Source organism: Protopterus annectens, chromosome 1.part1 (genome assembly GCF_019279795.1).
Source record: "Protopterus annectens isolate FY-2018-M chromosome 1.part1, PAN1.0, whole genome shotgun sequence".
NCBI classification, from domain to species: Eukaryota; Metazoa; Chordata; order Ceratodontiformes; family Protopteridae; genus Protopterus; species Protopterus annectens.
In genome coordinates this window covers 1,525,418,919-1,525,440,484 of record NC_056726.1, presented here as the reverse complement: position 1 = coordinate 1,525,440,484, position 21,566 = coordinate 1,525,418,919, and the positions used below count along the sequence as shown (strand labels likewise).

Here is a 21,566-nt window from a genome sequence, read left to right as displayed (position 1 = left end):
CTTTACATATAACACCTAAACGGTGGGAGGGCACTCAGTAACTTTACATATAACACCTAAACGGTGGGAGGGCACTCAGTAACTTTACATATAACACCTAAACGGTGGGAGAGCACTCACTAACTTTACATATAACACCTAAACGGTGGGAGGGCACTCAGTAACTTTACATATAACACCTAAACGGTGGGAGGGCACTCAGTAACTTTACAAATAACACCTAAACAGTGGGAGGGCACTCAGTAACTTTACATATAACTCCTATTGGGTAGGAGGGCCCTCAGTAATTTACATCTAACAAATACAGGCAGCAGGGCCCTCAGTAACTTTACATATAACACCTAAATGGTGGGAGAGCACTCAGTAACTTTACATATAACACCTAAACGGTGGGAGGGCACTCAGTAACTTTACATATAACACCTAAACGGTGGGAGAGCACTCAGTAACTTTACATATAACACCTAAACGGTGGGAGGGCACTCAGTAACTTTACATATAACACCTAAACGGTGGAAGGGCACTCAGTAACTTTACATATAACACCTAAACGGTGGGAGGGCACTCAGTAACTTTACATATAACACCTAAACGGTGGGAGGGCACTCAGTAACTTTACATATAACACCTAAACGGTGGGAGGGCACTCAGTAACTTTACATATAACACCTAAACAGTGGGAGGGCCCTCAGTAATTTACATCTAACAAATACAGGCAGCAGGGCACTCAGTAACTTTACATATAACACCTAAACGGTGGGAGGGCACTCAGTAACTTTACATATAACACCTATGGGGTAGGATGGCACTCACTAGCTTTACATATAACACATACTGGGTGGGATGGTACTCACTAACTGTACAAAAAAACCCACGGGGTGGGATGGCACTCACTAACTTTACAAATAGCACCCATGGGGTTGGAGGGCACTCATTAATTACACATATAACACCTATGGGGCAGGAGGGCATTCACTACCTTTACATATAACATATATGGGGTGGAATGGCACTCAGTAACTTAACATATAACACCTGTTGGGCGGGAGGTCTCTCACAAGCTTTACTTACAACATATATGTGGTGGGATGGAACTCAGTAACTTTACAAATAACACCCATAGAGTGAGCTGGCACTCACTAGCTTTACATATAACACATATGGGGCTGGAGTGAACTCAGTAACTTTCCATATAACATCTATGGGTGGCACGGCACTCAGTAACTTTATATATATAACACCTATGGGATGGTAGGGCTCTCACTAACTTTACATACAACACCTGTGGGGCAGGACAGCACTCACTACCTTTACATATAACACATACAGAGTGGAAAGGCACTCGCTAATTTTACATATAACACCTACTGGCTGGGAGGGCATTCAGTAACTTTACATATAACACCTGTGGGGTGGGAGGGCATTCAGTAACTTTACATATAACACCTATGGGGTGGGAGGGCTCTCAGTAACTTTACATATAACACATACAGGGCAAGAAGGCACTCACTAACTTTACATATAACACCTATTGGGGGGGAGGGCATTCAGTAACTTTACATATAACACCTGTGGGGTGGGAGGGCTTTCAGTAACTTTACATATAACACATACAGGGCAGGAAGGCACTCACTAACTTTACATATAACACCTATTGGGGAGGGGAGGGATTCAGTAACTTTACATATAACACCTGTGGGGTGGGAGGGCTCTCAGTAACTTTACATATCACACCTGTGGGGTGGGAGGGCATTCAGTAACTTTACATATAACACCTGTGGGGTGGGAGGGCTCTCAGTAACTTTACATATCACACCTATAGGGTAAGAGAGCACTCAGTAACTTTATATATAACACCTGTGGGGTGGGAGGGCACTCACTAACTTTACATATAAAACCTATTGGGCGGGAGGGCATTCAGTACTTTACATATAACACCTGTGGGGTGGGAGGGCATTCAGTAACTTTACATATAACACCTGTGAGGTGGAAGGGCTCTCAGTAACTTTACATATCACACCTATACTGCAAGAGAGCACTCAGTAACTTTATATATGACACCTGTGGGGTGGGAGGACACTCATTAACTTTACCTATAACACATACAGGGTGGGATGGCACTCAGTAACTTTACATATAACACCTGTGGGGTGGGAGGGCATTCAGTAACTTTACATATACACCTGTGGGGCAGGAAGGCACTCAGTAACTTTACATATAACACCTTTGGGAGGGAAGGCATTCAGTAACTTTACATACAACACCTATAGGATATGCGGGTTCCTATTAGATGACCGAAGACGCATTCTATCGAATGCATCTTGGTTGAACTTAAAACAACGAAAAGGCAAAATAGCAAAGAGGCTTTTAAGTGAATTCTTTCCCAGGGAAAGAATTCACTTGGTCACTTCTGTTACTTTGCTGTTTTTGGCACTGTAGTGTGATCTCGGAGTTGGTATATTTAAGTAGGGGGGTGTGGGGAATATTCTTTCAATTTTTTTTTCTTTCTTTTTTTTTTTGGAACAGCGATTTTTTTCCCTTGGAAAAAAAAAATCGCTGTTCTGAGCTTTTGAGATTGTAAGCTTTCACTTACATAGGGTCGATTATTCATCGTTTGCTGTTTTAAACGTTCAATGATATAATATAGACCCGGATATGCGGCCACTCAGTAAGTTTACATACAACACATACTGGGTGAGGACACTCACTAACTTTACATATAACACCTGTGAGCTGGGAGGGCACTCACTAACTTTACATATAACACCTGTGGGCTGGGAGGGGACTCACTAACTTTACATATAACACATACAGGGCAGGAAGGCACTCACTAACTTTACATATAACACCTGTGGGCTGGAAGGGCACTCACTAACTTTACATATAACACATACAGGGCAGGAAGGCACTCACTAACTTTACATATAACACATACAGGGCAGGAAGGCACTCACTAACTTTACATATAACACCTGTGGGCTGGAAGGGCACTCACTAACTTTACATATAACACATACAGGGCAGGAAGGCACTCACTAACTTTACATATAACACATACAGGGCAGGAAGGCACTCACTAACTTTACATATAACACCTGTGGGCTGGGAGGGCACTCACTAACTTTACATATAACACATACAGGGCAGGATGGCACTCATTGACTTACACCCATAGGGTGGGATGGCACTCACTAACTTTATATATAACACATATGGGGTGGGAGGGCACTTAGTAACTTTACATATAACACATACGGGGTGGGAGGGCACTTAGTAACTTTACATATAACACCTGTGGGGGGGGAGGGCATTCAATAACTTTACATATAACACATACGGGGTGGGAGGGCACTTAGTAACTTTACATATAACACCTGTGGGGTGGGAGGGCATTCAATAACTTTACATATAACACATACGGGGTGGGAGGGCACTTAGTAACTTTACATATAACACCTGTGGGCTGGGATGGCACTCATTGACTTACACCCATAGGGTGGGATGGCACTCACTAACTTTACATATAACATTTATGGGGAGGGACAGCATTCAGTAACTTTGCATATAACACCTGTGGGGTGGAAGGGCATTTAACCTTACATATAACACCTACGGGGTGGCAAGACTCTCACTAACTTTACATACAACTCAGTAACTTTATATATAACACCTGTGAGACAGGAGGGCACTCAGGAAATGTACATATAACCACTATTTTGTGAGAGGGCTCTCAGTACCTTTACATATAACACCTATGGGTTTGGAGGGCATGCAGGTGTGAATGAGGCTGTGAACTGGGAGTCCAGTCAACCATATATGTAGGCATAACTAAGGCTGGGCCTGCATCAGTGTGAAAAGGTCATGGATTGTCTGACTTATATTTTCATGTGTATGCTGTTCCCCTGGGCCACAAACTACCATTCTGTCTCAAAGAGACCTGCCTTCCGAAAGCAACGGCTCTGCTTTAAACAATTTAATTGTCCTATTCTTGTTATAAAGTTCAATTCTGGGGTCATCAAATTGTGGTTATCTTCCAAATATGATAATTTAATTTTAAACTTACTAAAACATTTTTTCCACAGCTAACAATGTATTTTTTAGTTCTTTCATACTGTTTTGCTGATTCCACACTGATGTGCACAGTGGAATGTCTCTTTCCAAATGCATCTGCAATCCAGTCTGCTAACATGTGCTATTACATGTAAACCTTCTGCAATATAGTCTGCTAACTTGTTGTTAATGTAAATCCTCTGCAATCAAATCTGTCAACTTGCTGTTACATGTAAACCTTCTGCAAGCAAGAATGAAATGTTTGGAGTACGCAAAGATCTTAGGTCAATACAGCTGAAGCTTTTGTCATTATACAATATATTATTACCTCCCTCCATATGCACACTTTCAGATATTCATCTTGGGAATGATCTGCTGGGATATGTTTTCACACTGTTTATTTGAGAATATAAAGGTAACTACAGGGGGTTCACTGATCTACTTACACAGCTTTCTGCAGTGACAGGATGGACCAAATGTCTCGGGTCCTTTCTGATCCTCACCTTTATAGATTATAACAACTGCATCTAAATGGTGGATTTAACGATATCTAGAACTTAACTGTGGATTTACCTCTGGCGTGTCAGCGCCCTAGTTGTACTTTACTTGTGGAATACCAGAGTCTAATTGAAGCAAAGTACAAAGAAACTAATTTTGGATGTTTAAAGCAGCTTATCCATAGTTGCTTACACAACATCTGTAAGAAAAATTGCTATTTTTTATTAACAGACTAAAAGTGAACTGATAAATCTGAAACTGATGAGTAAGCAAAATGTGCATTTATTTTACCTTTCCATTAAAAGACAGCAATATTTTATATTCTGCAATATAAATAAACTGCAACTGAATTCACAAGGCTGTTTCCATTGTCTACAACACTGGTGATTTTAGTAAGCATGTTTTAGTCATTATATATCAAAAATCACAATATTTTCTGTTCCTGTATCACAAGTGAACAAGTACAAATGAATTCGGAGTTAGTCTTCCTCAATAAAGAAAGAACTGCGTTTAATTACGGATCCAAATGTTTGCCAAACAACACAAAGAGACTTACAGAGACTGTGGTGCAGAGTAAGAATCTACATATGATGACTCTTTAATAGAGAAGTGAGGCTACTGAGAGACATTTAATCAGTCTCAAAGATCCAATGAACATGGCAGCCACTGTACTGACCACCAGTCATGAAGAAATCCCTCTCTATGAGAGGCAAACATCTCTTCTGCTTTGTGCTACAGGTCTTACTTGCTTTTTGCACGCTTCACTAAGAGAGTCGCTTTACTATTTTTACTGCTGTAGGTACAGATTTTGCTGTCATATATATATCGTGCATACAAATCGTCATTAACTTTGTCCCGTAATATATGCAGAACATGTAGGACTTCAGACAAAACGTGGGGATTCAGAAAGAACCCTAGCAATGGCAGTAAGAACAGACTGCTTACACGATGTGGGAATTTGTGATTCAGGGACAAATTAGCTTGAATAAGGAAACACCTCATTAACTGGCTACTTCCCATGTGTCCAAACTGCTGTTCAGTAACCTGAGTGGTAATTGACACTTTCCTGGGGTACTTAATACTGGCTACCCATGCTTCTTCTTGGTACAGTCACTGCCCCTTCAATCTTCCACACACATGCACATATTCAGAACACATATATGCCTCTTAACTGTCCCTGATCTGGCGGAACATGCCTGATACCTCCTCTTATTTTTTTTGTCCCTGATGCATAAATCACAGATCCATACAGTGTGTCAGTAGGTTCAAAGGCATATACTAGGCTAACCACCACCAGGGACTTACTTATGTCTACATGTAACATGGCTATCTATTTGTAGGGGTATGTTAGTTAGGAGATTGCTTAAGGTTTAGTGTGGGGGAGGTTATATTAGTTAGGGAGTATTTTCTGTCAGCATCTGTCTTTCAGAGATACGGCAGCCAGACTGAAGGCAAATTTTCAATTTCCCATCCAATGATCAAGGATATATTTGAAAAGGGTTAGGAATGGACTCTGCTTCATATGGAGGGGTAGGAACTGATCCTGCTTCACATGGAGGAGTAGGAACTAACCCTGCTTCACATGGAGGGGTAGGAACTGACCCTGCTTCACATGGAGGGGTAGGAACTGACCCTGCTTCACATAGAGGGGTAGGAACTGACTCTGCTTCACATGGAGGGGTAGGAACTGACCCTGCTTCACATGGAGGGGTAGGAACTGACCCTGCTTCACATAGAGGGTTAGGAACTGACCCTGCTTCACATGGAGGGTTAGGAACTGACCCTGCTTCATATGAATGGGGATCACTTCAGACACATATCTGTCTCATCAACATGTTCTATTTATATTGCAAGCAAAGTTTAAATCCTTGCATCTAGTGTTTCTAGTGTTGTTCATTTTGCAGATATGCAAAAGGTCAGTCAGGGCCTTATCTGAGGGTGCCTTAAATGTCATGCATGTGGTGTATTCAATGGACTGAGTTGTCTTGCCTTAGCGAATGCTCTTTGGGAGCGGGGAGGTGCATGACGTAAGGGCTGTGAGACAGGAAGGATGTTGATTGTATTGTACGCTGGCTTGTCAATAAAGTTTGGAGTTGGTAGCAACAGCACACAGTTGTCCCGCGTCTTTCTTTCTTAAGTAAAAGAACACGACATGGTGTCAGAAGTGCTGTGTGGCTGTGCCTGGGACTGCTGAACACTTGCTGAAGACCGTACGAGTGGTCTAGGGCCGTGGGGGCGGACATGTCGGACGAAGAGAATGGTCGGCAGCCGTGAGCTAGAATTAACATGGCGGCTAGCGCTCCTAATGCTACGTTTAGCATTCAGCCGCCTGAGCCCTTTGATTTCTCCAAACCTCATGAATGGACACGATGGATACGCCGCTTTGAACGGTTCCGTCAGGCCAGCAATTTATCTTCGAACCCAGAAGGGAACCAGGTGAACACCCTGATATACTGCATGGGCGATGAGGCAGACGATGTCCTGAGAGGCCTCAAACTAACCGATGCAGAGCATCAGGAGTATGGCAAAGTGAAAGACGGCTTCGAAAGATTTTTTATTGTCAAAAGAACATTGTTTATGAACGCGTGCGATTTAACATGCAGAAACAAGAACTGAATGAGACTGTTGATGCTTTTGTTACTGCTTTGCATGCTTTAGCTGAGCACTGCAATTATGGGACGCTGCACGATGAGCTCATAAGAGATAGAATTGTTGTGGGCTTGGCTGACACCAGACTGTCCGAGCGGATGCAGATGGAGAAAGAGTTGGACTTGGAGAGAGCTGTAAACATGGCCAGACAGTCGGAGGAGGTAAAGAAGCAGCAGACGGCTTTGAGGTGCGATAGTAGTGCCCTGCAGTATAACGTGAACGCTGTGCAGACACCACTCGACACCAAACGCCGGCTGGAGCCCTCGAAAGGTTGGGGCAAGGCCCTGACGCCGATTTTTCAGCGACAGACGCAAAAGGGTAAAGACGCTCCGATTTCGCAGTGTTACAGGTGTGGGGGCCCATTTCATCATAAACTCCTATGCCCGGCGACTGCTGCAAGATGTCGCTCGTGTGGGAAGAAGGGCCACTACCAGCGAGTCTGCAGGCAGATTAAGGCGGTGCAGTGTATCGAGGAGGACGAGGAGCTTGGCGAGCGTGAAGAACAGGGCTTTTTCCTTGGCTCTGTCTCCTCTGGGAACCATTCCTGGATTGTGGAGGTTCAAATAGAGGGCACATCTATGACTTTCAAGCTTGACACGGGGGCGGATGTTACTGTTATTTCCAAGTCAGACCTGGACAACTTGTTCAGTGGGAAGGATGCTCCTCTGCTCCAGCAGCCGGAGAGGCCCTTGTTGGGGCCTGGAGGGACGCCACTGGAGGTCACAGGATCCTTGGAGCTTCAGCTTGGTTATGGACAAAGACAGACATGCGAGAAGGTGTATGTTGTTAAAGGCCTCCGCACGCCGCTTTTAGGTCTTCCTGCTATTTTGGGGCTGGGTCTCCTGAAGCGGGTTGACACTATTACCATGGAGTCTTTGAAGGCCTCATACCCTGAACTGTGCTCTGGGCTGGGGGTAGTGCAGCGGAAGTACCATATAAAGCTTCAGCCAGATGCGGTGCCATACTCTTTGAAGACCCCCAGGAGGATACCCCTACCTTTGATGGGGAAAGTGAAGGAGGAGTTAATGAGGATGGAGACGCTGGGTGTTACCAGAATGGAGGAACCTACTGACTGGTGTGCAGGCATGGTTGTCGTCCCAAAGAAAGACAGTAACAGACTGAGACTATGTGTAGACTACACTAAGTTAAATGAATACGTATGCAGGAGAGGTTCGTGCTGCCCTCGGTTGAGCAGAGTCTTGGGATGCTTGCCGGGAAGGTGTTTAGTAAACTGGATGCCAATATGGGATTTTGGCAAATTCCTTTGTGAGAGGAGTCGGCTGCGCTTACCACATTCATAACCCCCTTTGGGCGTTTTTGCTTCAATCGCCTTCCCTTTGGCATTAACTCTGCACCGGAACACTTTCAACGCATGATGGCAGAGGTCATTGAAGGACTAGAAGGTGTGATTTGCCACATGGACGACGTGCTGGTCTGGGGTCGTTGCCAGGAGGAACACGATGCCCGGCTTCATGCAGCATTAAAGAGACTGGAAGAGGCAGGCATCACGCTGAATGTGGGGAAATGTGACCTGTCAAGGAGCAAAGTGACCTTCTTGGGCCATGTCATCACAGATTCTGGCATAAGCCCAGACCCAAGGAGGACCGCGTCCATCACGGAGATGGAAGCACCTGCAACAGTCGGAGAACTCAGGAGTTTCCTGGGCATGGTGAATCAGGTGGGAAAGTTCATCCCTCATTTGGCTGAGAGGGATAGAGCTCTGAGAGACTTACTATCAAAAAATAGCTGGTACTGGGGACCAGGAAAAGGCATCCAATGACTTAAAAGATGCGATCAGCTCACCTCCAGTTTTGGCTGTATACGACCGAATAGGGATACGAAGGTTTCTGCGGATGCATCATCCTTTGGGTTAGGGAGCGTGCTGCAGCAACAATGGGAGGACGGCTGGAGACCTGTGGCCTACGCATCAAGGTCACTCTCACCTACAGAGCAACGATATGCCCAGGTTGAGAAAGAGGCTCTAGCGTCTACCTGGGCATGTGAACGCTTCAGAGATTACCTATTAGGCAAATCGTTTTGTCTAGAAACTGATCACAAACCCCTGGTTTCATTGCTTGGAGGTCAGGCGCTGGATCTTCTACCGCCTAGAATCCAACGCTTCAGGATGAGACTGATGCAGTTCTCATACACAGTGCAGTACGCTCCAGGGAAATCACTGTGGGTGGCAGATGCCTTGTCACGTTCTCCACTTAAAACCAGGCTAACACTGGAGGAAATAAAGTTGATGGAGGACACGGATATCTATGTGAACAGTATTGTGGAAAACATGCAGGTGAAGCCTTCCTTCCTCCAGACACTACGGGAGCAGCTGAAAGCAGACAGTGTGTGTGCGGGTTATGGAATTGTGCAGTCAGGGGTGGCCGCTGTATGCGAACCAGGAACCCTTGCTGAAGAGCTACTGGCCAGATCGTTCTACATTAACAGTGAAAGATGGGTTGCTGTTAAAAGATTCACGCCTTGTTATCCCTCTGCCATGCGTAATGAGGTGTTGTTGAAATTACATGAGGGACATCAAGGTATCGTGAAGTGCAAAGCCAGAGCCTGTCAGACTGTCTGGTGGCCTGGGCTCAGCCAACAGATAAATGACATGGTTTCGGGATGCAGGACGTGCATCTCAGAGAGGAGGAATCATCCTGAGCCCCTCATCCCAACTGAATGTCCGGACAGACCATGGCAAAGAGTGGGCACGGATTTATTTGAACTAAAAGGACATACTTACCTTCTTGCTGTGGACTACTTATCCAGGTTTCTCGAGATCGCATTGTTGAAACATAGCAAATCCAACGAGGTCATCACCCACCTAAAGTCCTTCTTCGCTCGCCATGGTATCCCAGAGGTCCTCGTGTCCGATAATGGCCCTCAGTTTTCAGGCCAATCTTTTGCGGACTTCGCAACGGCTTATGGCTTCGAGCATGTTACAAGCAGCCCCAGGTTCCCGCAGAGTAACGGGGAGGCGGAACGTGCGGTTCAGACTGTGAAGAACCTGCTTAAGAAAAGTGTCGATCCGTACATGGCTCTTCTGGCGTACAGGACAACGCCACTGCAGAATGGCTATAGCCCTGCGGAACTTCTCATGGGACGTCGGTTGCGGACTTCTCTTCCGATTCATCCTTCGCAGTTGGACCCGGTGCTGCCCGACTGCAGAAGACTTGTGGGGAAAGAGGAGGAGAAGAGGGTGTATAATGCGGCAAACTACAACCGACGCCATCGGGCAAGGCCGCTGGGTGATGTGTTGCCTGGTGACCAGGTGTGGGTGACAGATATGAAGACCCCAGGTACGGTAGATCAGAAACATTACTCGCCGAGGTCATTTGAGGTAGACGTGCCCCAAGGGACTGTGCGGAGAAACCGTGTGCATCTGATTCCCTTACCTGAGCCTGAGTGTAAATCTAACCCTGTGGGTCAGGAAAGTGTGTTAAGTAAGACCGTTGAGGCCTTGCCGTCTTGCAATGGCCTTCCCCCGGAAACCCGGGTACATAGTGATGTTGTGAGGACCAGATCAGGAAGAATTATTAACAAGCCGGACCGATTGGATCTGTAGAGATCAGTCTGTAAATAGCAATGTCATTTGTGTTATAGTAATCCGAACATGGCTAAGTGAGCATTTTGTGTCAATGTACCAAGTTCGTAGTGAAGACGGAGAAATTGAAAAGATCTGGGTTTTGTAATAAGTGAAAAGGGGCTTTTTAGAAAGGGAGATGTGGTGTATTCAATGGACTGAGTTGTCTTGCCTTAGCGAATGCTCTTTGGGAGCGGGGAGGTGCATGACGTAAGGGCTGTGAGACAGGAAGGATGTTGATTGTATTGTACGCTGGCTTGTCAATAAAGTTTGGAGTTGGTAGCAACAGCACACAGTTGTCCCGCGTCTTTCTTTCTTAAGTAAAAGAACACGACAATGCATAGATCACCTCTCAGTAACTTGTAAGGGACTGGATATGTAGACAGGATGTCAAAGGAAAAAACTTCAAAGACCGATACACGTAAGGTTCAGTTAAGGCACTTTTAATTGACTTGCCGCAAGGAGACAAAAACATGCAAATACAAGGATTTGTCTAACTACTAACAGGAAGTATGTTCATTCTTATACTGTTTTACAAGACATGGCCTTCTATGGCTGACATAATCAAACACAACCTTCAGTATTGTTCTACAGCAGATGTTACTCAGATTTTCTGCTGACATGACTAGATTTGTGAGAAACGTTTGAGAAAAACAACCTGGCCTTGGTGACCATTAATCCGTTTACAAGCGTCTGTTGTACAGTGTTACATTTCAAGGTACTTTTCTAACTCAGATACTAGCAAATGCTGATTGCAGTTCATATTTTCAAGCAGGCTTTGTACTAATTACCTGTAACTTCTACAGCTGTGTATTTTCTAATAGCACAGCGGAGCTTCTTGTCAGTTTCATACACGTAGTATTGTTCTATTCATTATTTTCCTAACGCAAGCAGAAATCACCTGCTTCTCAGTAAATTTCCAAGGCACAAGCTAGATTTTAGCTAACAATACAAGGTCAGAAAGCAACTGCAGTTTGTACAGATTTATGCAGTATGAAATAGAATAAATGTGTTAACCCTTTTCAAGCTCTAAATGCACTAAGCATATTGCTAATACACACATTAATACATATTTTTCTAACACAGGACTTTAAGGCAATCTGTACAGGACAATGTGTTAATACCCTGGATTCTGTTGGTGAAGAACCTCTGTGAGCCTTCCACGATTTACGTTATGTCTGGAGATGTACATGCCAAAGGGGGCATTGCACTCAATGATGGGACTGAAAAGGGCTGAGTAAAGTGTTAATGTAACTTCCTTGCACCTGAATGCTATACCCTTACTTATAAGCGGGGTGACATAGAATGATTTTCTTACTGCCTTGGCTTTGTGTTGTTCAAACGCCAGATTACTGCTTACATATGTTCCCCGATCCCTAACTATTGGGTCAGCTTTTATGGATGTGTTACTGATGGAGTAATAAACTTGGGGTGGACTTTTTCCCAAATGGCAGTATAATGCACTTCTTGGCATTGAGTTTAATCCATGGCTTTGGCACTAGTCATGTGCCTGTGTTACACTGATTTGAAGGATGTTAGTGTCATGGGGGAATCTGTGATAGCTCATCATTTTCATTTGTCCACAGACATGGTGAGCCAAAGGCCACTGACATTAGCCTTGACCTCTGAGAAATAGATGCCAAACATGAGCAGGCCCAGCACTGAGCCCTGCAGTACTATGTTGGTGACCGGTCTCTTGGTGGAGGAGGTCTCACCAATCCTGACGTCTTGGGTCCTATCTGTAAGGCAGCTGCCAATCTACTGGGTTATGTAGGGATTTGTGCCTAGTCCGGTGAATCTGGCAACAATATCTGAGTGAGGTATTGCATCACACGTCTAGGTAGGTGGTTTACCAGACATTAGAGTTTCATACTTTTTGGCTGTGAAATGCATTGTGATGCCAGACCCATCGTTCTACTAACTTAAAGAATTTCCATTTTACAATTAAAAAATTCTTCCTGGTGTCATCTAGCATTCCGCTCAGCTTTCAGTTGAAGCTTTCTCTCAATTGGACACGCATCCATCCCTCTCAACTGTCTGCCCCAGATTTTACAGGACGGTTCTCCTGTTGCCTCTTATAGGTGCCCCGTTCCCTGTAACTCGTGAACTGTTGCAGCCATTGAATACTGCCAGATATTAGAGCTACATACTTTTTACTACGTAAAAAAATTCCAATGGTATCCGATCAGTTAGTGTAGTGGATTGAACACTGCCAGATATTAGCGCTACATACTTTTTACTACGTAAAACATTCCCTGGTACCCGATCAGTTAGTGTAGTGGATTGAATACTGCCAGATATTAGCGCTATGTACTTTTTACTATGTAAAACATTCCATGGTACCCGATCAGTTAGTGTAGCGGATTGATGATGCTGCTGTCTGTGTTAAGGATGCAGGATCTCAAACCTTCCCCCCTTTTACCTTAAATTTTTAAAGACTTGGGCAATATTTTTATATTACCTTGGTTTTTCGTTATGGTGCAGAGGACTATGATCCTCTGTGGAAGGTAGAGGGTTTGAATCTCTTTACTGCATGTTATGTAGACTATAACTGCTGTCCAGTGTTCTGCCTGCCCAATGTCTTTTGTGCTACAAACTCTATTTTTTTTATGCCTTTATGGCAAGCTATAAAAATAATTATCCTCGATGCCTAATGTCCCCCCCACCACCACCAATGCTGCAGGATTTGCTCATTAGTCTAGGGGAGTGTGGGGGTATGAAAGCACCCCCCCCCACACACACATTCATGCATACATAATAGACTCACACAAATAATCAATCTGAACTAAAGTGCACAATGAGAAACATACCTGTCGACCTCTTAGTACAATAATTCTGGACAAAACCAAAGTCAAAATAATAAGTAGGGGAAGGCAAAGGCCCAAAATCAGGGACAGGTTTTAAATATTGCTCATATAAACTTGGAAAGTTACTTTAACAATTTTTGCATTGACATACATTTTCTGAAGGCTATGAAGAATGAAACTCATGAAACTCTTAAATGGCTACAATCCTCATTGATTCGTCAGAACCCCTCCCAGAAATTTTATGTGAAAAAGGCCAAAATATGAAACAAACATCTGGGCAATTGACAGGTATGATATCAGATAGATCAAAAGGTAAACAGACAACATTTGAAACCATAAAATGTGGTGTCGAGCATTATGTTTTTTAATCTTAAATAAGAGGTGTGAAAGATGGGGAGTGGCGTCCCTGGATCCAGATGAGGGGGGGGTCCCTGGATCCAGATTGGGGGGGGGCTCCCTGGATCCAGCTACAACTTCCATGCATTCGACATGTGATTCAAAAATGGGGGAGAATACTGAAAGGGGTAATGGGCAATGAAGAGTAACATCCAGGATGGTATGTATCCTGACGTCTGTCTAAACAACAACATATAACAGGAGGGACGATGGCAGCCACATTAAAAATTGTGAGCATTATTTACAGGATGGGGGATATACTCTACATAAACTACGTGAAATAAATAGAATACAGAAATATGGCAAAACAGATTCAAATGTGTTGAGTGCTTACTACTTTGTATTCAATATTAGCTAGGAATCTGATAGTAGGGTTTTCTTCTACTGTTATGACTTGGCTTAATTTCTATAAGTTATAGTGTATATAAATAGCTGTAACTTTTATTCTTGATTTTATTTACCATTTGTGATAATAAAAGTTACTTTAAAATGTATATAACTTTAAAGAGGCAAGGGTGGATTTATCAGATCATGAAACCATTTTTACAAATCTGAAAAGAAGACTACCCAAAATAATGTATTCAATAACATCCATCCTCTGGAGCAATATATCAGCATAATTATGCAACTTCAAATGGTTTAAGGATTTCCTGGGTATCTTCTTTTTGATTTCACTGAAACAGAATAGTATTTTAAGTTTTGCTGGGAACAAGCCTACCTGAATGTATAAGGAAGTGAATAGCCACACTTACAGAATGTGACCAGTGACAGAAGGACTTAATAGTACAAAGAACAATGACTTGGAGAATTATACAAATCAGAAATTCCTTGTTGGCACTGCAGTACAATGTATTTGAGAGTATCGCTTTGGTTTGAACAATTCTAAGAAACAATTGTCTAAATTAAAACTTTAGAAATTAAACTAGGACTTGGAGGACTTCAGAAAAGGTAACTGTTTCCATGGCAACAGTGTAAAAAAGAATGCTGCGGAAACCAAAGGTTAACTTCACACATCATATCATGATGTTACTCACAATGACCTGGAAATAAATCAATTTATCAAACAAAAAGAAACACAGCAGATGTGACGTAAATCGGGCCTTACAAGGTGATGCCACAAAAGGGTCCCTTCTGAAATTTAGTGACTCACAATATAGAGTCCTGAAATACTAAACCCAGAAAATACAGTAGAAGACTGAATATCAAACATCACCCTTCTTAAACTTGTCTTTTGCTGGTAAGAAAGCCCCCCCCCCCCCGTCCTGCACCCTCCAGTGTCATATATGCCAACTTCAAGATCGCAATGTTGTTGTATCTTTTGGCATTTCCCGGTTAGGGGTTGCCACAGTGGAACTCTGGTCCGCCAATGATTGGCAGTAGATTTGTACGTGCCGAGTTGCCAGCACTGACGCACAACCTTCAACGAAGGTACGCCCATTCACGCATGTCTCCACACAGATGACGCTTTAGCTGAGAATCGAACAGGACAACGTCTTACTGTGAGGCGACAATGCTACCGCAGCACCACCACCGCAGTTTTTTAACTTCAAGATCACATAAGTCTGAAATTGCCATTTTTTTTAAATTTCTGTTTTCAACAAGGTATAACTTCAAGATCGCAATACCTTGTTTAAAACAGAAATTTCAAAAAAATGCCAATGTCAGACTTAATATATATAAGTCTAGATTCAGTCTCCACATTTTAGAAATGGCATTTCAAATCCTGACATTTCAAATAGTTACCACCACAAATATGAGGCACTCTGGTACAGTAAGGAATGAAAACTTAAATACCAGTGATAATCAGACAATTTAACTTGGAACCATAATTCTCTCTCCCAACAGATGAAATGTGTATTCTTGAAAATTCAGACAAACTGAAAGGGATTTATTAATTTAGCTGCACATGCAATTTAAATACAGACAAAATCCCAAATAAAGTATTACAATTTCTAAAAATATCCATCTTAAATGCATCTGCATTGTTATTATATGACTGACTTTGTCAGAAAATTATTGCTGAAATATAGTTTTGCTGGGAAACAGTTGAATGGCAACCACAAATTAATGATTAATGAGCCTTTAACTTATTTACTTAAACAATTAGGACTTCTTAGGCATGATATATTTATCCCGCCATTTAAGGTTCCAATTAATGTTTACTGTGCTCCTCTAGTTAGAATATAAGTTATTTCTGATTGTTCCTCAATGAAATCAACTGTGGGTAAGTAAGTACAATGTGTCCAAAAAAGGAGTAGGTGACTTTGAGGTTTATCTTTAAAATTGGGGACAAGGGGAGACGCTGTACTAATGATAGTTACATTACAAACATAAGTGCTATACCTTACCAGGGAACACAGTGGAATAAGTCATTCATCATTCAAATCTGATGACACAGTTTCAGGAATAGCTAACCAATTTACTTAGTACCAGTGCAGATTTAGACTATTGGCCTGAGAAATCCTTAATAAAGTTTTTAGTGAAAAATACAAAAATTATTTATAACCTGCTTAAGGTTTTAGGGAAAGATACAAGAATACCATTATTTATAATTTGTGCAATGTTTATAAGGATGATGTTAACCTTCCTAAGAGGCATGTATTTCGGGGATAAATGGACCTCGGTGAAAAAAGAATGTCTATTAACTGATGCCTTTGTACAACCTCATGTTAAAAATTGATTATGAGTAAACTTGGTGCAATGATTTTTTTTGTCACTCTTCATGTAAAATGTCATTTATCCAGCTTTTAAAAATAGCTGTGATCTAAAGACTTCAAAACATTTTTGTAGACTCTCAAATAAGAGATGTTATATATGAGTATGGAACTTAAGTGAACATATAATTGTTCTCAGTATAACAAAAAAAATTTCTACAGAAGGACCAGGTACAGCGATGAGTGACATTCATATCAAGGTATGCAAGTTTATTTATGGGATCTTTCAGAAAAATGTGTGGTTAATGGTACTTACATATAATTCATATATATTTTTGTAAAATTTGGGTTGATGCACCAAGGCAGTGTGAGACATTTCCCTGTGGTACGTTTGGTTGGGGACACGTGGCTAAAGTGACAGCTACAGAGAAATATGGCTGTTGCGAATTTCCAGTGGGCAAAGAAAAGAATATGGTGCCATGCCCCCAGCGTCAATAACCAAATGCACAGAAAGAAAATAATGTCCATGACCCCCAGGACAGCATGAGACAGCAGAAAGTATGGCAAACATCAGCAGCAGGCTGGCCAGGGGGCATATCAGCAGCAGTACAAATGTAGTGCACAATGGGCAATGCCTTTATAATTGGTGTGTGTGGACGTCTATTCCCTTCACAGTGTCTAGGGCACATTACCTAAAATGCACACTGGTAACTACAGTAGTATGCAAGATTTCCTCCACGTTGTAGCACATTTCTACATGTTGTAGTCACACAGGCATGTACTGTACACTGAACACAGCACTCGTTGCTTCTTCTCCTCCCATGCGCTTAGTTATTAAATTGTGGGCAGGACACTGTGTGCATCTCTTTGAAATTTGCAACAGCCATATTTCTCTGCAGCTGAATGTCACTTCAGCCATGTGTCCCCAACCAAATGTACCACAGGGAAATGTCTCACTGCCTAGGTGCCTCAACCCATACATATAGCTCTGTTCTCCTTTACACCTCAGTTCACAGTGCATAGACTATATAGACAACTCTGTACTCTTTTATACTTCAGAGCAACTCTGTTTGCCTTCATACTTCAGTGCATGGAATATGTATATCTCTCCCTTATACCTGAGTGCATGAACTATATGCCTGCTCTGTTTTCTCTTAGATCTAACAGCATGAAATGTATGTACGCACAGCACTCTTCTCCGTTACACCCTACAGTTGTGCTGTTCTTTACACATTAGTTTCCAAACTTAGAGTAGATCACTGTTGTACACCCTAGTATGAGAGAAAGCAAAATATACCTCTCTTCTTCTTTACACAATGGTTAGGGGAAGATTTGTTACTCAGTCATTGTCAAATATAATGTTATCCAACCCACACACTAATGCACGGATACTACTGATGCTACTGCTAATGACAGAGCTTCACTTCTTAAAATCTTGGGTACAGAAATAAAGTATTACTAGCCATTGCTATTAACCCTTCTGGTAGGCATTGAGCCCTACTGTATGCTAGTAAAGTATATCTCTGATACCTACTTTCACAGTCTCCAGTCAAGGTAGCTCTTCCATAGTAACATTGGTATGGCACAAAAAGTCAAACATCTTGATAGTGAGGGACACAGGATTTATTTATGTCTGAAATGATAAATTATTTATAAAGCTAGAATAATCCTCACTGCATCCTAACAGAACAATTTCAAACCTCCAAGTGCGAATATGTAGAAATAATATACAAACAAATCGTGACAGAAGATAGGCCACAGTACATTTCTACATTTATACCTCCCACTTTATGATCAAACAGTATCAGCCAAGGCCAAAGATAAACTATGCATTACCAAAACCCAAAAGTACAGTTGTGTAAGTAAACTTACCATAACAGAAGATATTCAAATGACTACGACTGCAGTAGCCTAAGTTATATGGGTTATAGCCTGTATAAGATCTAACAGCCGGACAGTTTTCAAAGCTTCAGGACACCTTCCACAAGTCCAAACCATTAGTCAGCTTGAGCTGGCCTAACTGAAAGGCCGGTTTGTGTGTCAAGCCCTTCAGAGCTTTCCTGCTACCAAAGAGAGTGCTGCAAGCTTTCCAGGATCACGAGCTTCTAATGTTCCACTGCTGGGCAAATAAGTTCCTTTTAGAGAAAAATTTAAATATTACAAATAATATATGGAAAGTTTACTTTCCTTTTGTGGAAATCACGTTCTAAGCCACTTGCTGTACTTTTAAACGGGAGCACACTTTTGTGTTTGACAGTTTAAAGGTTGATTTAAACATTTTAAAACCATTTTTCTGTGGAAAAACAGTGTTAAATGACTTCTGGGGGCTGTTAAAGTGTATTTGAGTTCTTTTTACTATATTTTATTGGAAAAAATGACTTTATACTACTTTTGAAATTTTACTGGCTCGTGCTGAACAGCATCATGATTTATTGCTTAAGTATACACAGAAATAAAAATTTACTAACCAGTAACACCTTAATATCAGAAATAGATCATAAACATGTTTAACACCTATAGCATGAATATTGCAGTATCTGCAATAATTCCTTATCAGTCATGGGTATTTCACATCACACATCACTGAAGGATTCCTTTTACATGTCAATTCTCTTCTGTAATAGTAAAATACTTTTGTTTTCTCCCTTTTCTTAATGAACAAAACTATGGTTCAACAATATACATCATCTATAATAGAAAACAATTCTTGTCTCTTAAAATTTGGAATTCAAAGTAAAAGAAACAATATAAAATTCACAGAGATACGCTGACTGGCTGAGATGCTGTGTACTTGCTGATAGATATTTAGTTCTGCAATGCAAATGTTTTCACACACACACACACACACACACACACACACACACACACACACACACACACACACACACACACACAGCATATGAATACTAAAACCCATTATACTTACTACACAGACAGACACAATACAAAGCATTAACACACAATGTGGATTAACTACAATCATTTAAATTTATATGGCACATACAGATGTACATGTACTGAGAATTAAACCATTCTACAATTTTAGACAGCTCAACATTTCAAGTTTGGAGTGTTGTGGTTCCATTTCCAGAGACACTAATCTCCAGAGTTTGAAATCACAAAGTCAAGGAATATCTGACTACATGCAAAATACCCTCCATATGTTCCCTATGGAACTGTTTGTGTCATAACCAAACACAACAAGCTGCTGTATTCAGGAATTCCAACTGTTATTCATCTAAAATCACAAACATCTAACCACTTGAAAACCAGGTAGTTTCACTGCACCAGTGTTGTGTATTCTCAACATCCACAATTTCTAGCTTCATGGTTTTAATGTAGAGCCAACAATAGTGATTGTAATGGTTAGGAACACAAACTGCTACTATATAAACCATTTGCCTAAAATCACAAATAATAACAATCTAAAGAATAGTTTCTTACCTCCAGCTTCATGGTTCTGATTTTGTTTCATTCACCAGTACAGACCAATGCATCCACAGATACAATCTACTACTGGTAGGGATAGTTATCAGGAAAAAACAAATACAAGCTACAGCTGGTACTACTAGTTATCAGATACAAATAATCTGTGCAAAACAGTGTGTCAGCTTCCCACAACTGCAACAATATGAAACTTCCTTCTGTCCAGCACTGAAATGTGTCCTTACAGCTATGTAAACTTACTCATAAATATTCATATTCCATAGTTCTAAAGGTGGAGCAACAGAAAGGTGTGTTTTGATATTAATGAGCTTGGCTGTCACATCCTGTCATCATTTCACAGAGCCACAAACCCATTACTGAATCTCAGCCGAGGTGTTGTGTGCAGATACACGTTGCCTTTATGCATTTCTCTGTGAATATCACGTTCATTTGAAGTGATGCAGCCACGGTCGTATCATCTGAGTTCTGATAGACACACATAGTGTGTGTGTGTGTGTGTGTGTGTGTGTGTGTGTGTGTGTGTGTGTGAAATGTGGATACACTTTTATTTTAATACATATTACGGATAAAACAGTTTCAAAGCTAAACCACAGTAAACATTGTGTTGATATATGTAGTCTGGGTTGCATACTTAGCCTATGGGCAGTAGAAATGATATTGCTGACATTTTACATAAAGAGAAGTCTTAAATCTGCTAGATGTCACAATGAAAAAAATCTGAATCTCAAAAGTGATTTTATTCTGCTTGCACCTATAAGAAGTCATATGTGTGTGAGGGTAGAGCACATTTAAATCTGAAGCCAAAAATCATAATGCTGAGCGTGACTAAATCACAGATAGCAGTTTAAAAGGGAGCTAACAATACAGGAATTGAAAAATGTATGTAGTCTCCCTCATTAATTATTCAGAAGGCCATCCTCTTGGGTTTTATTAGAGCTTTTGGTTATGAATATGAATGAGCAGTTTTGCATAAGGTGGGACATATTTCAGTGTAGGACAGGAAGATGTAGTAGAAGGTGTTTTTACTACGGATCTTCCTTGAAGTTGGTGTGGTTAGGTTAGCTGTTAGCTTACTCTAAAATCTCTTTTTTTGTTATTTATTTTTTCTGATTACTAGCTGAAGTATAACCAGCATCTTGAATATTTGAATAAAGCCTTTTTTAAAATGTATTTACTTATATTTTTAATTTCATATTGGTTAGTTTTCACAAATTATTTGTAACTGAAGTACCTCCATCGTATATCCTTGAACACGGCACTCAAGAGTTGGTTTCTCAAAAAGAATCAGAACCATGAAGTTGGAGGTAAGAATTGCTGCTCTGGGAGTAGAGTTGGCTGTTTGTAAATACTGTTAGTGACCAGAGATCTGCATTCTGCACAGCAGTCTCTAACCGTAAACATATTAGCCTGTTGTATGTGATTCAGAAAGAAATAATAATAGTGTTTTAGTTAAGAATGCAGACAAGGGACTCTGGGGGAGGGGTT

At 41.5% G+C, this 21,566-nt stretch overlaps 1 protein-coding gene across 2 annotated transcripts in view; it reads right to left on the bottom strand.

The window, feature by feature from the left end:
- Positions 1-20,254, bottom strand: part of LOC122811168 (gastrula zinc finger protein XlCGF26.1-like) — a 300,270-nt gene extending 280,016 nt beyond the window's left edge. For both annotated transcript variants that reach the window (XM_044082836.1, XM_044082845.1), the window contains exon 1: positions 20,079-20,254. In XM_044082836.1, coding sequence (XP_043938771.1) covers positions 20,079-20,090 — 12 coding nt within the window. In that variant the 5' untranslated portion in view covers positions 20,091-20,254. The remainder of the gene's footprint in view (positions 1-20,078) is intronic.
- Positions 20,255-21,566: the final 1,312 nt, after the last annotated feature.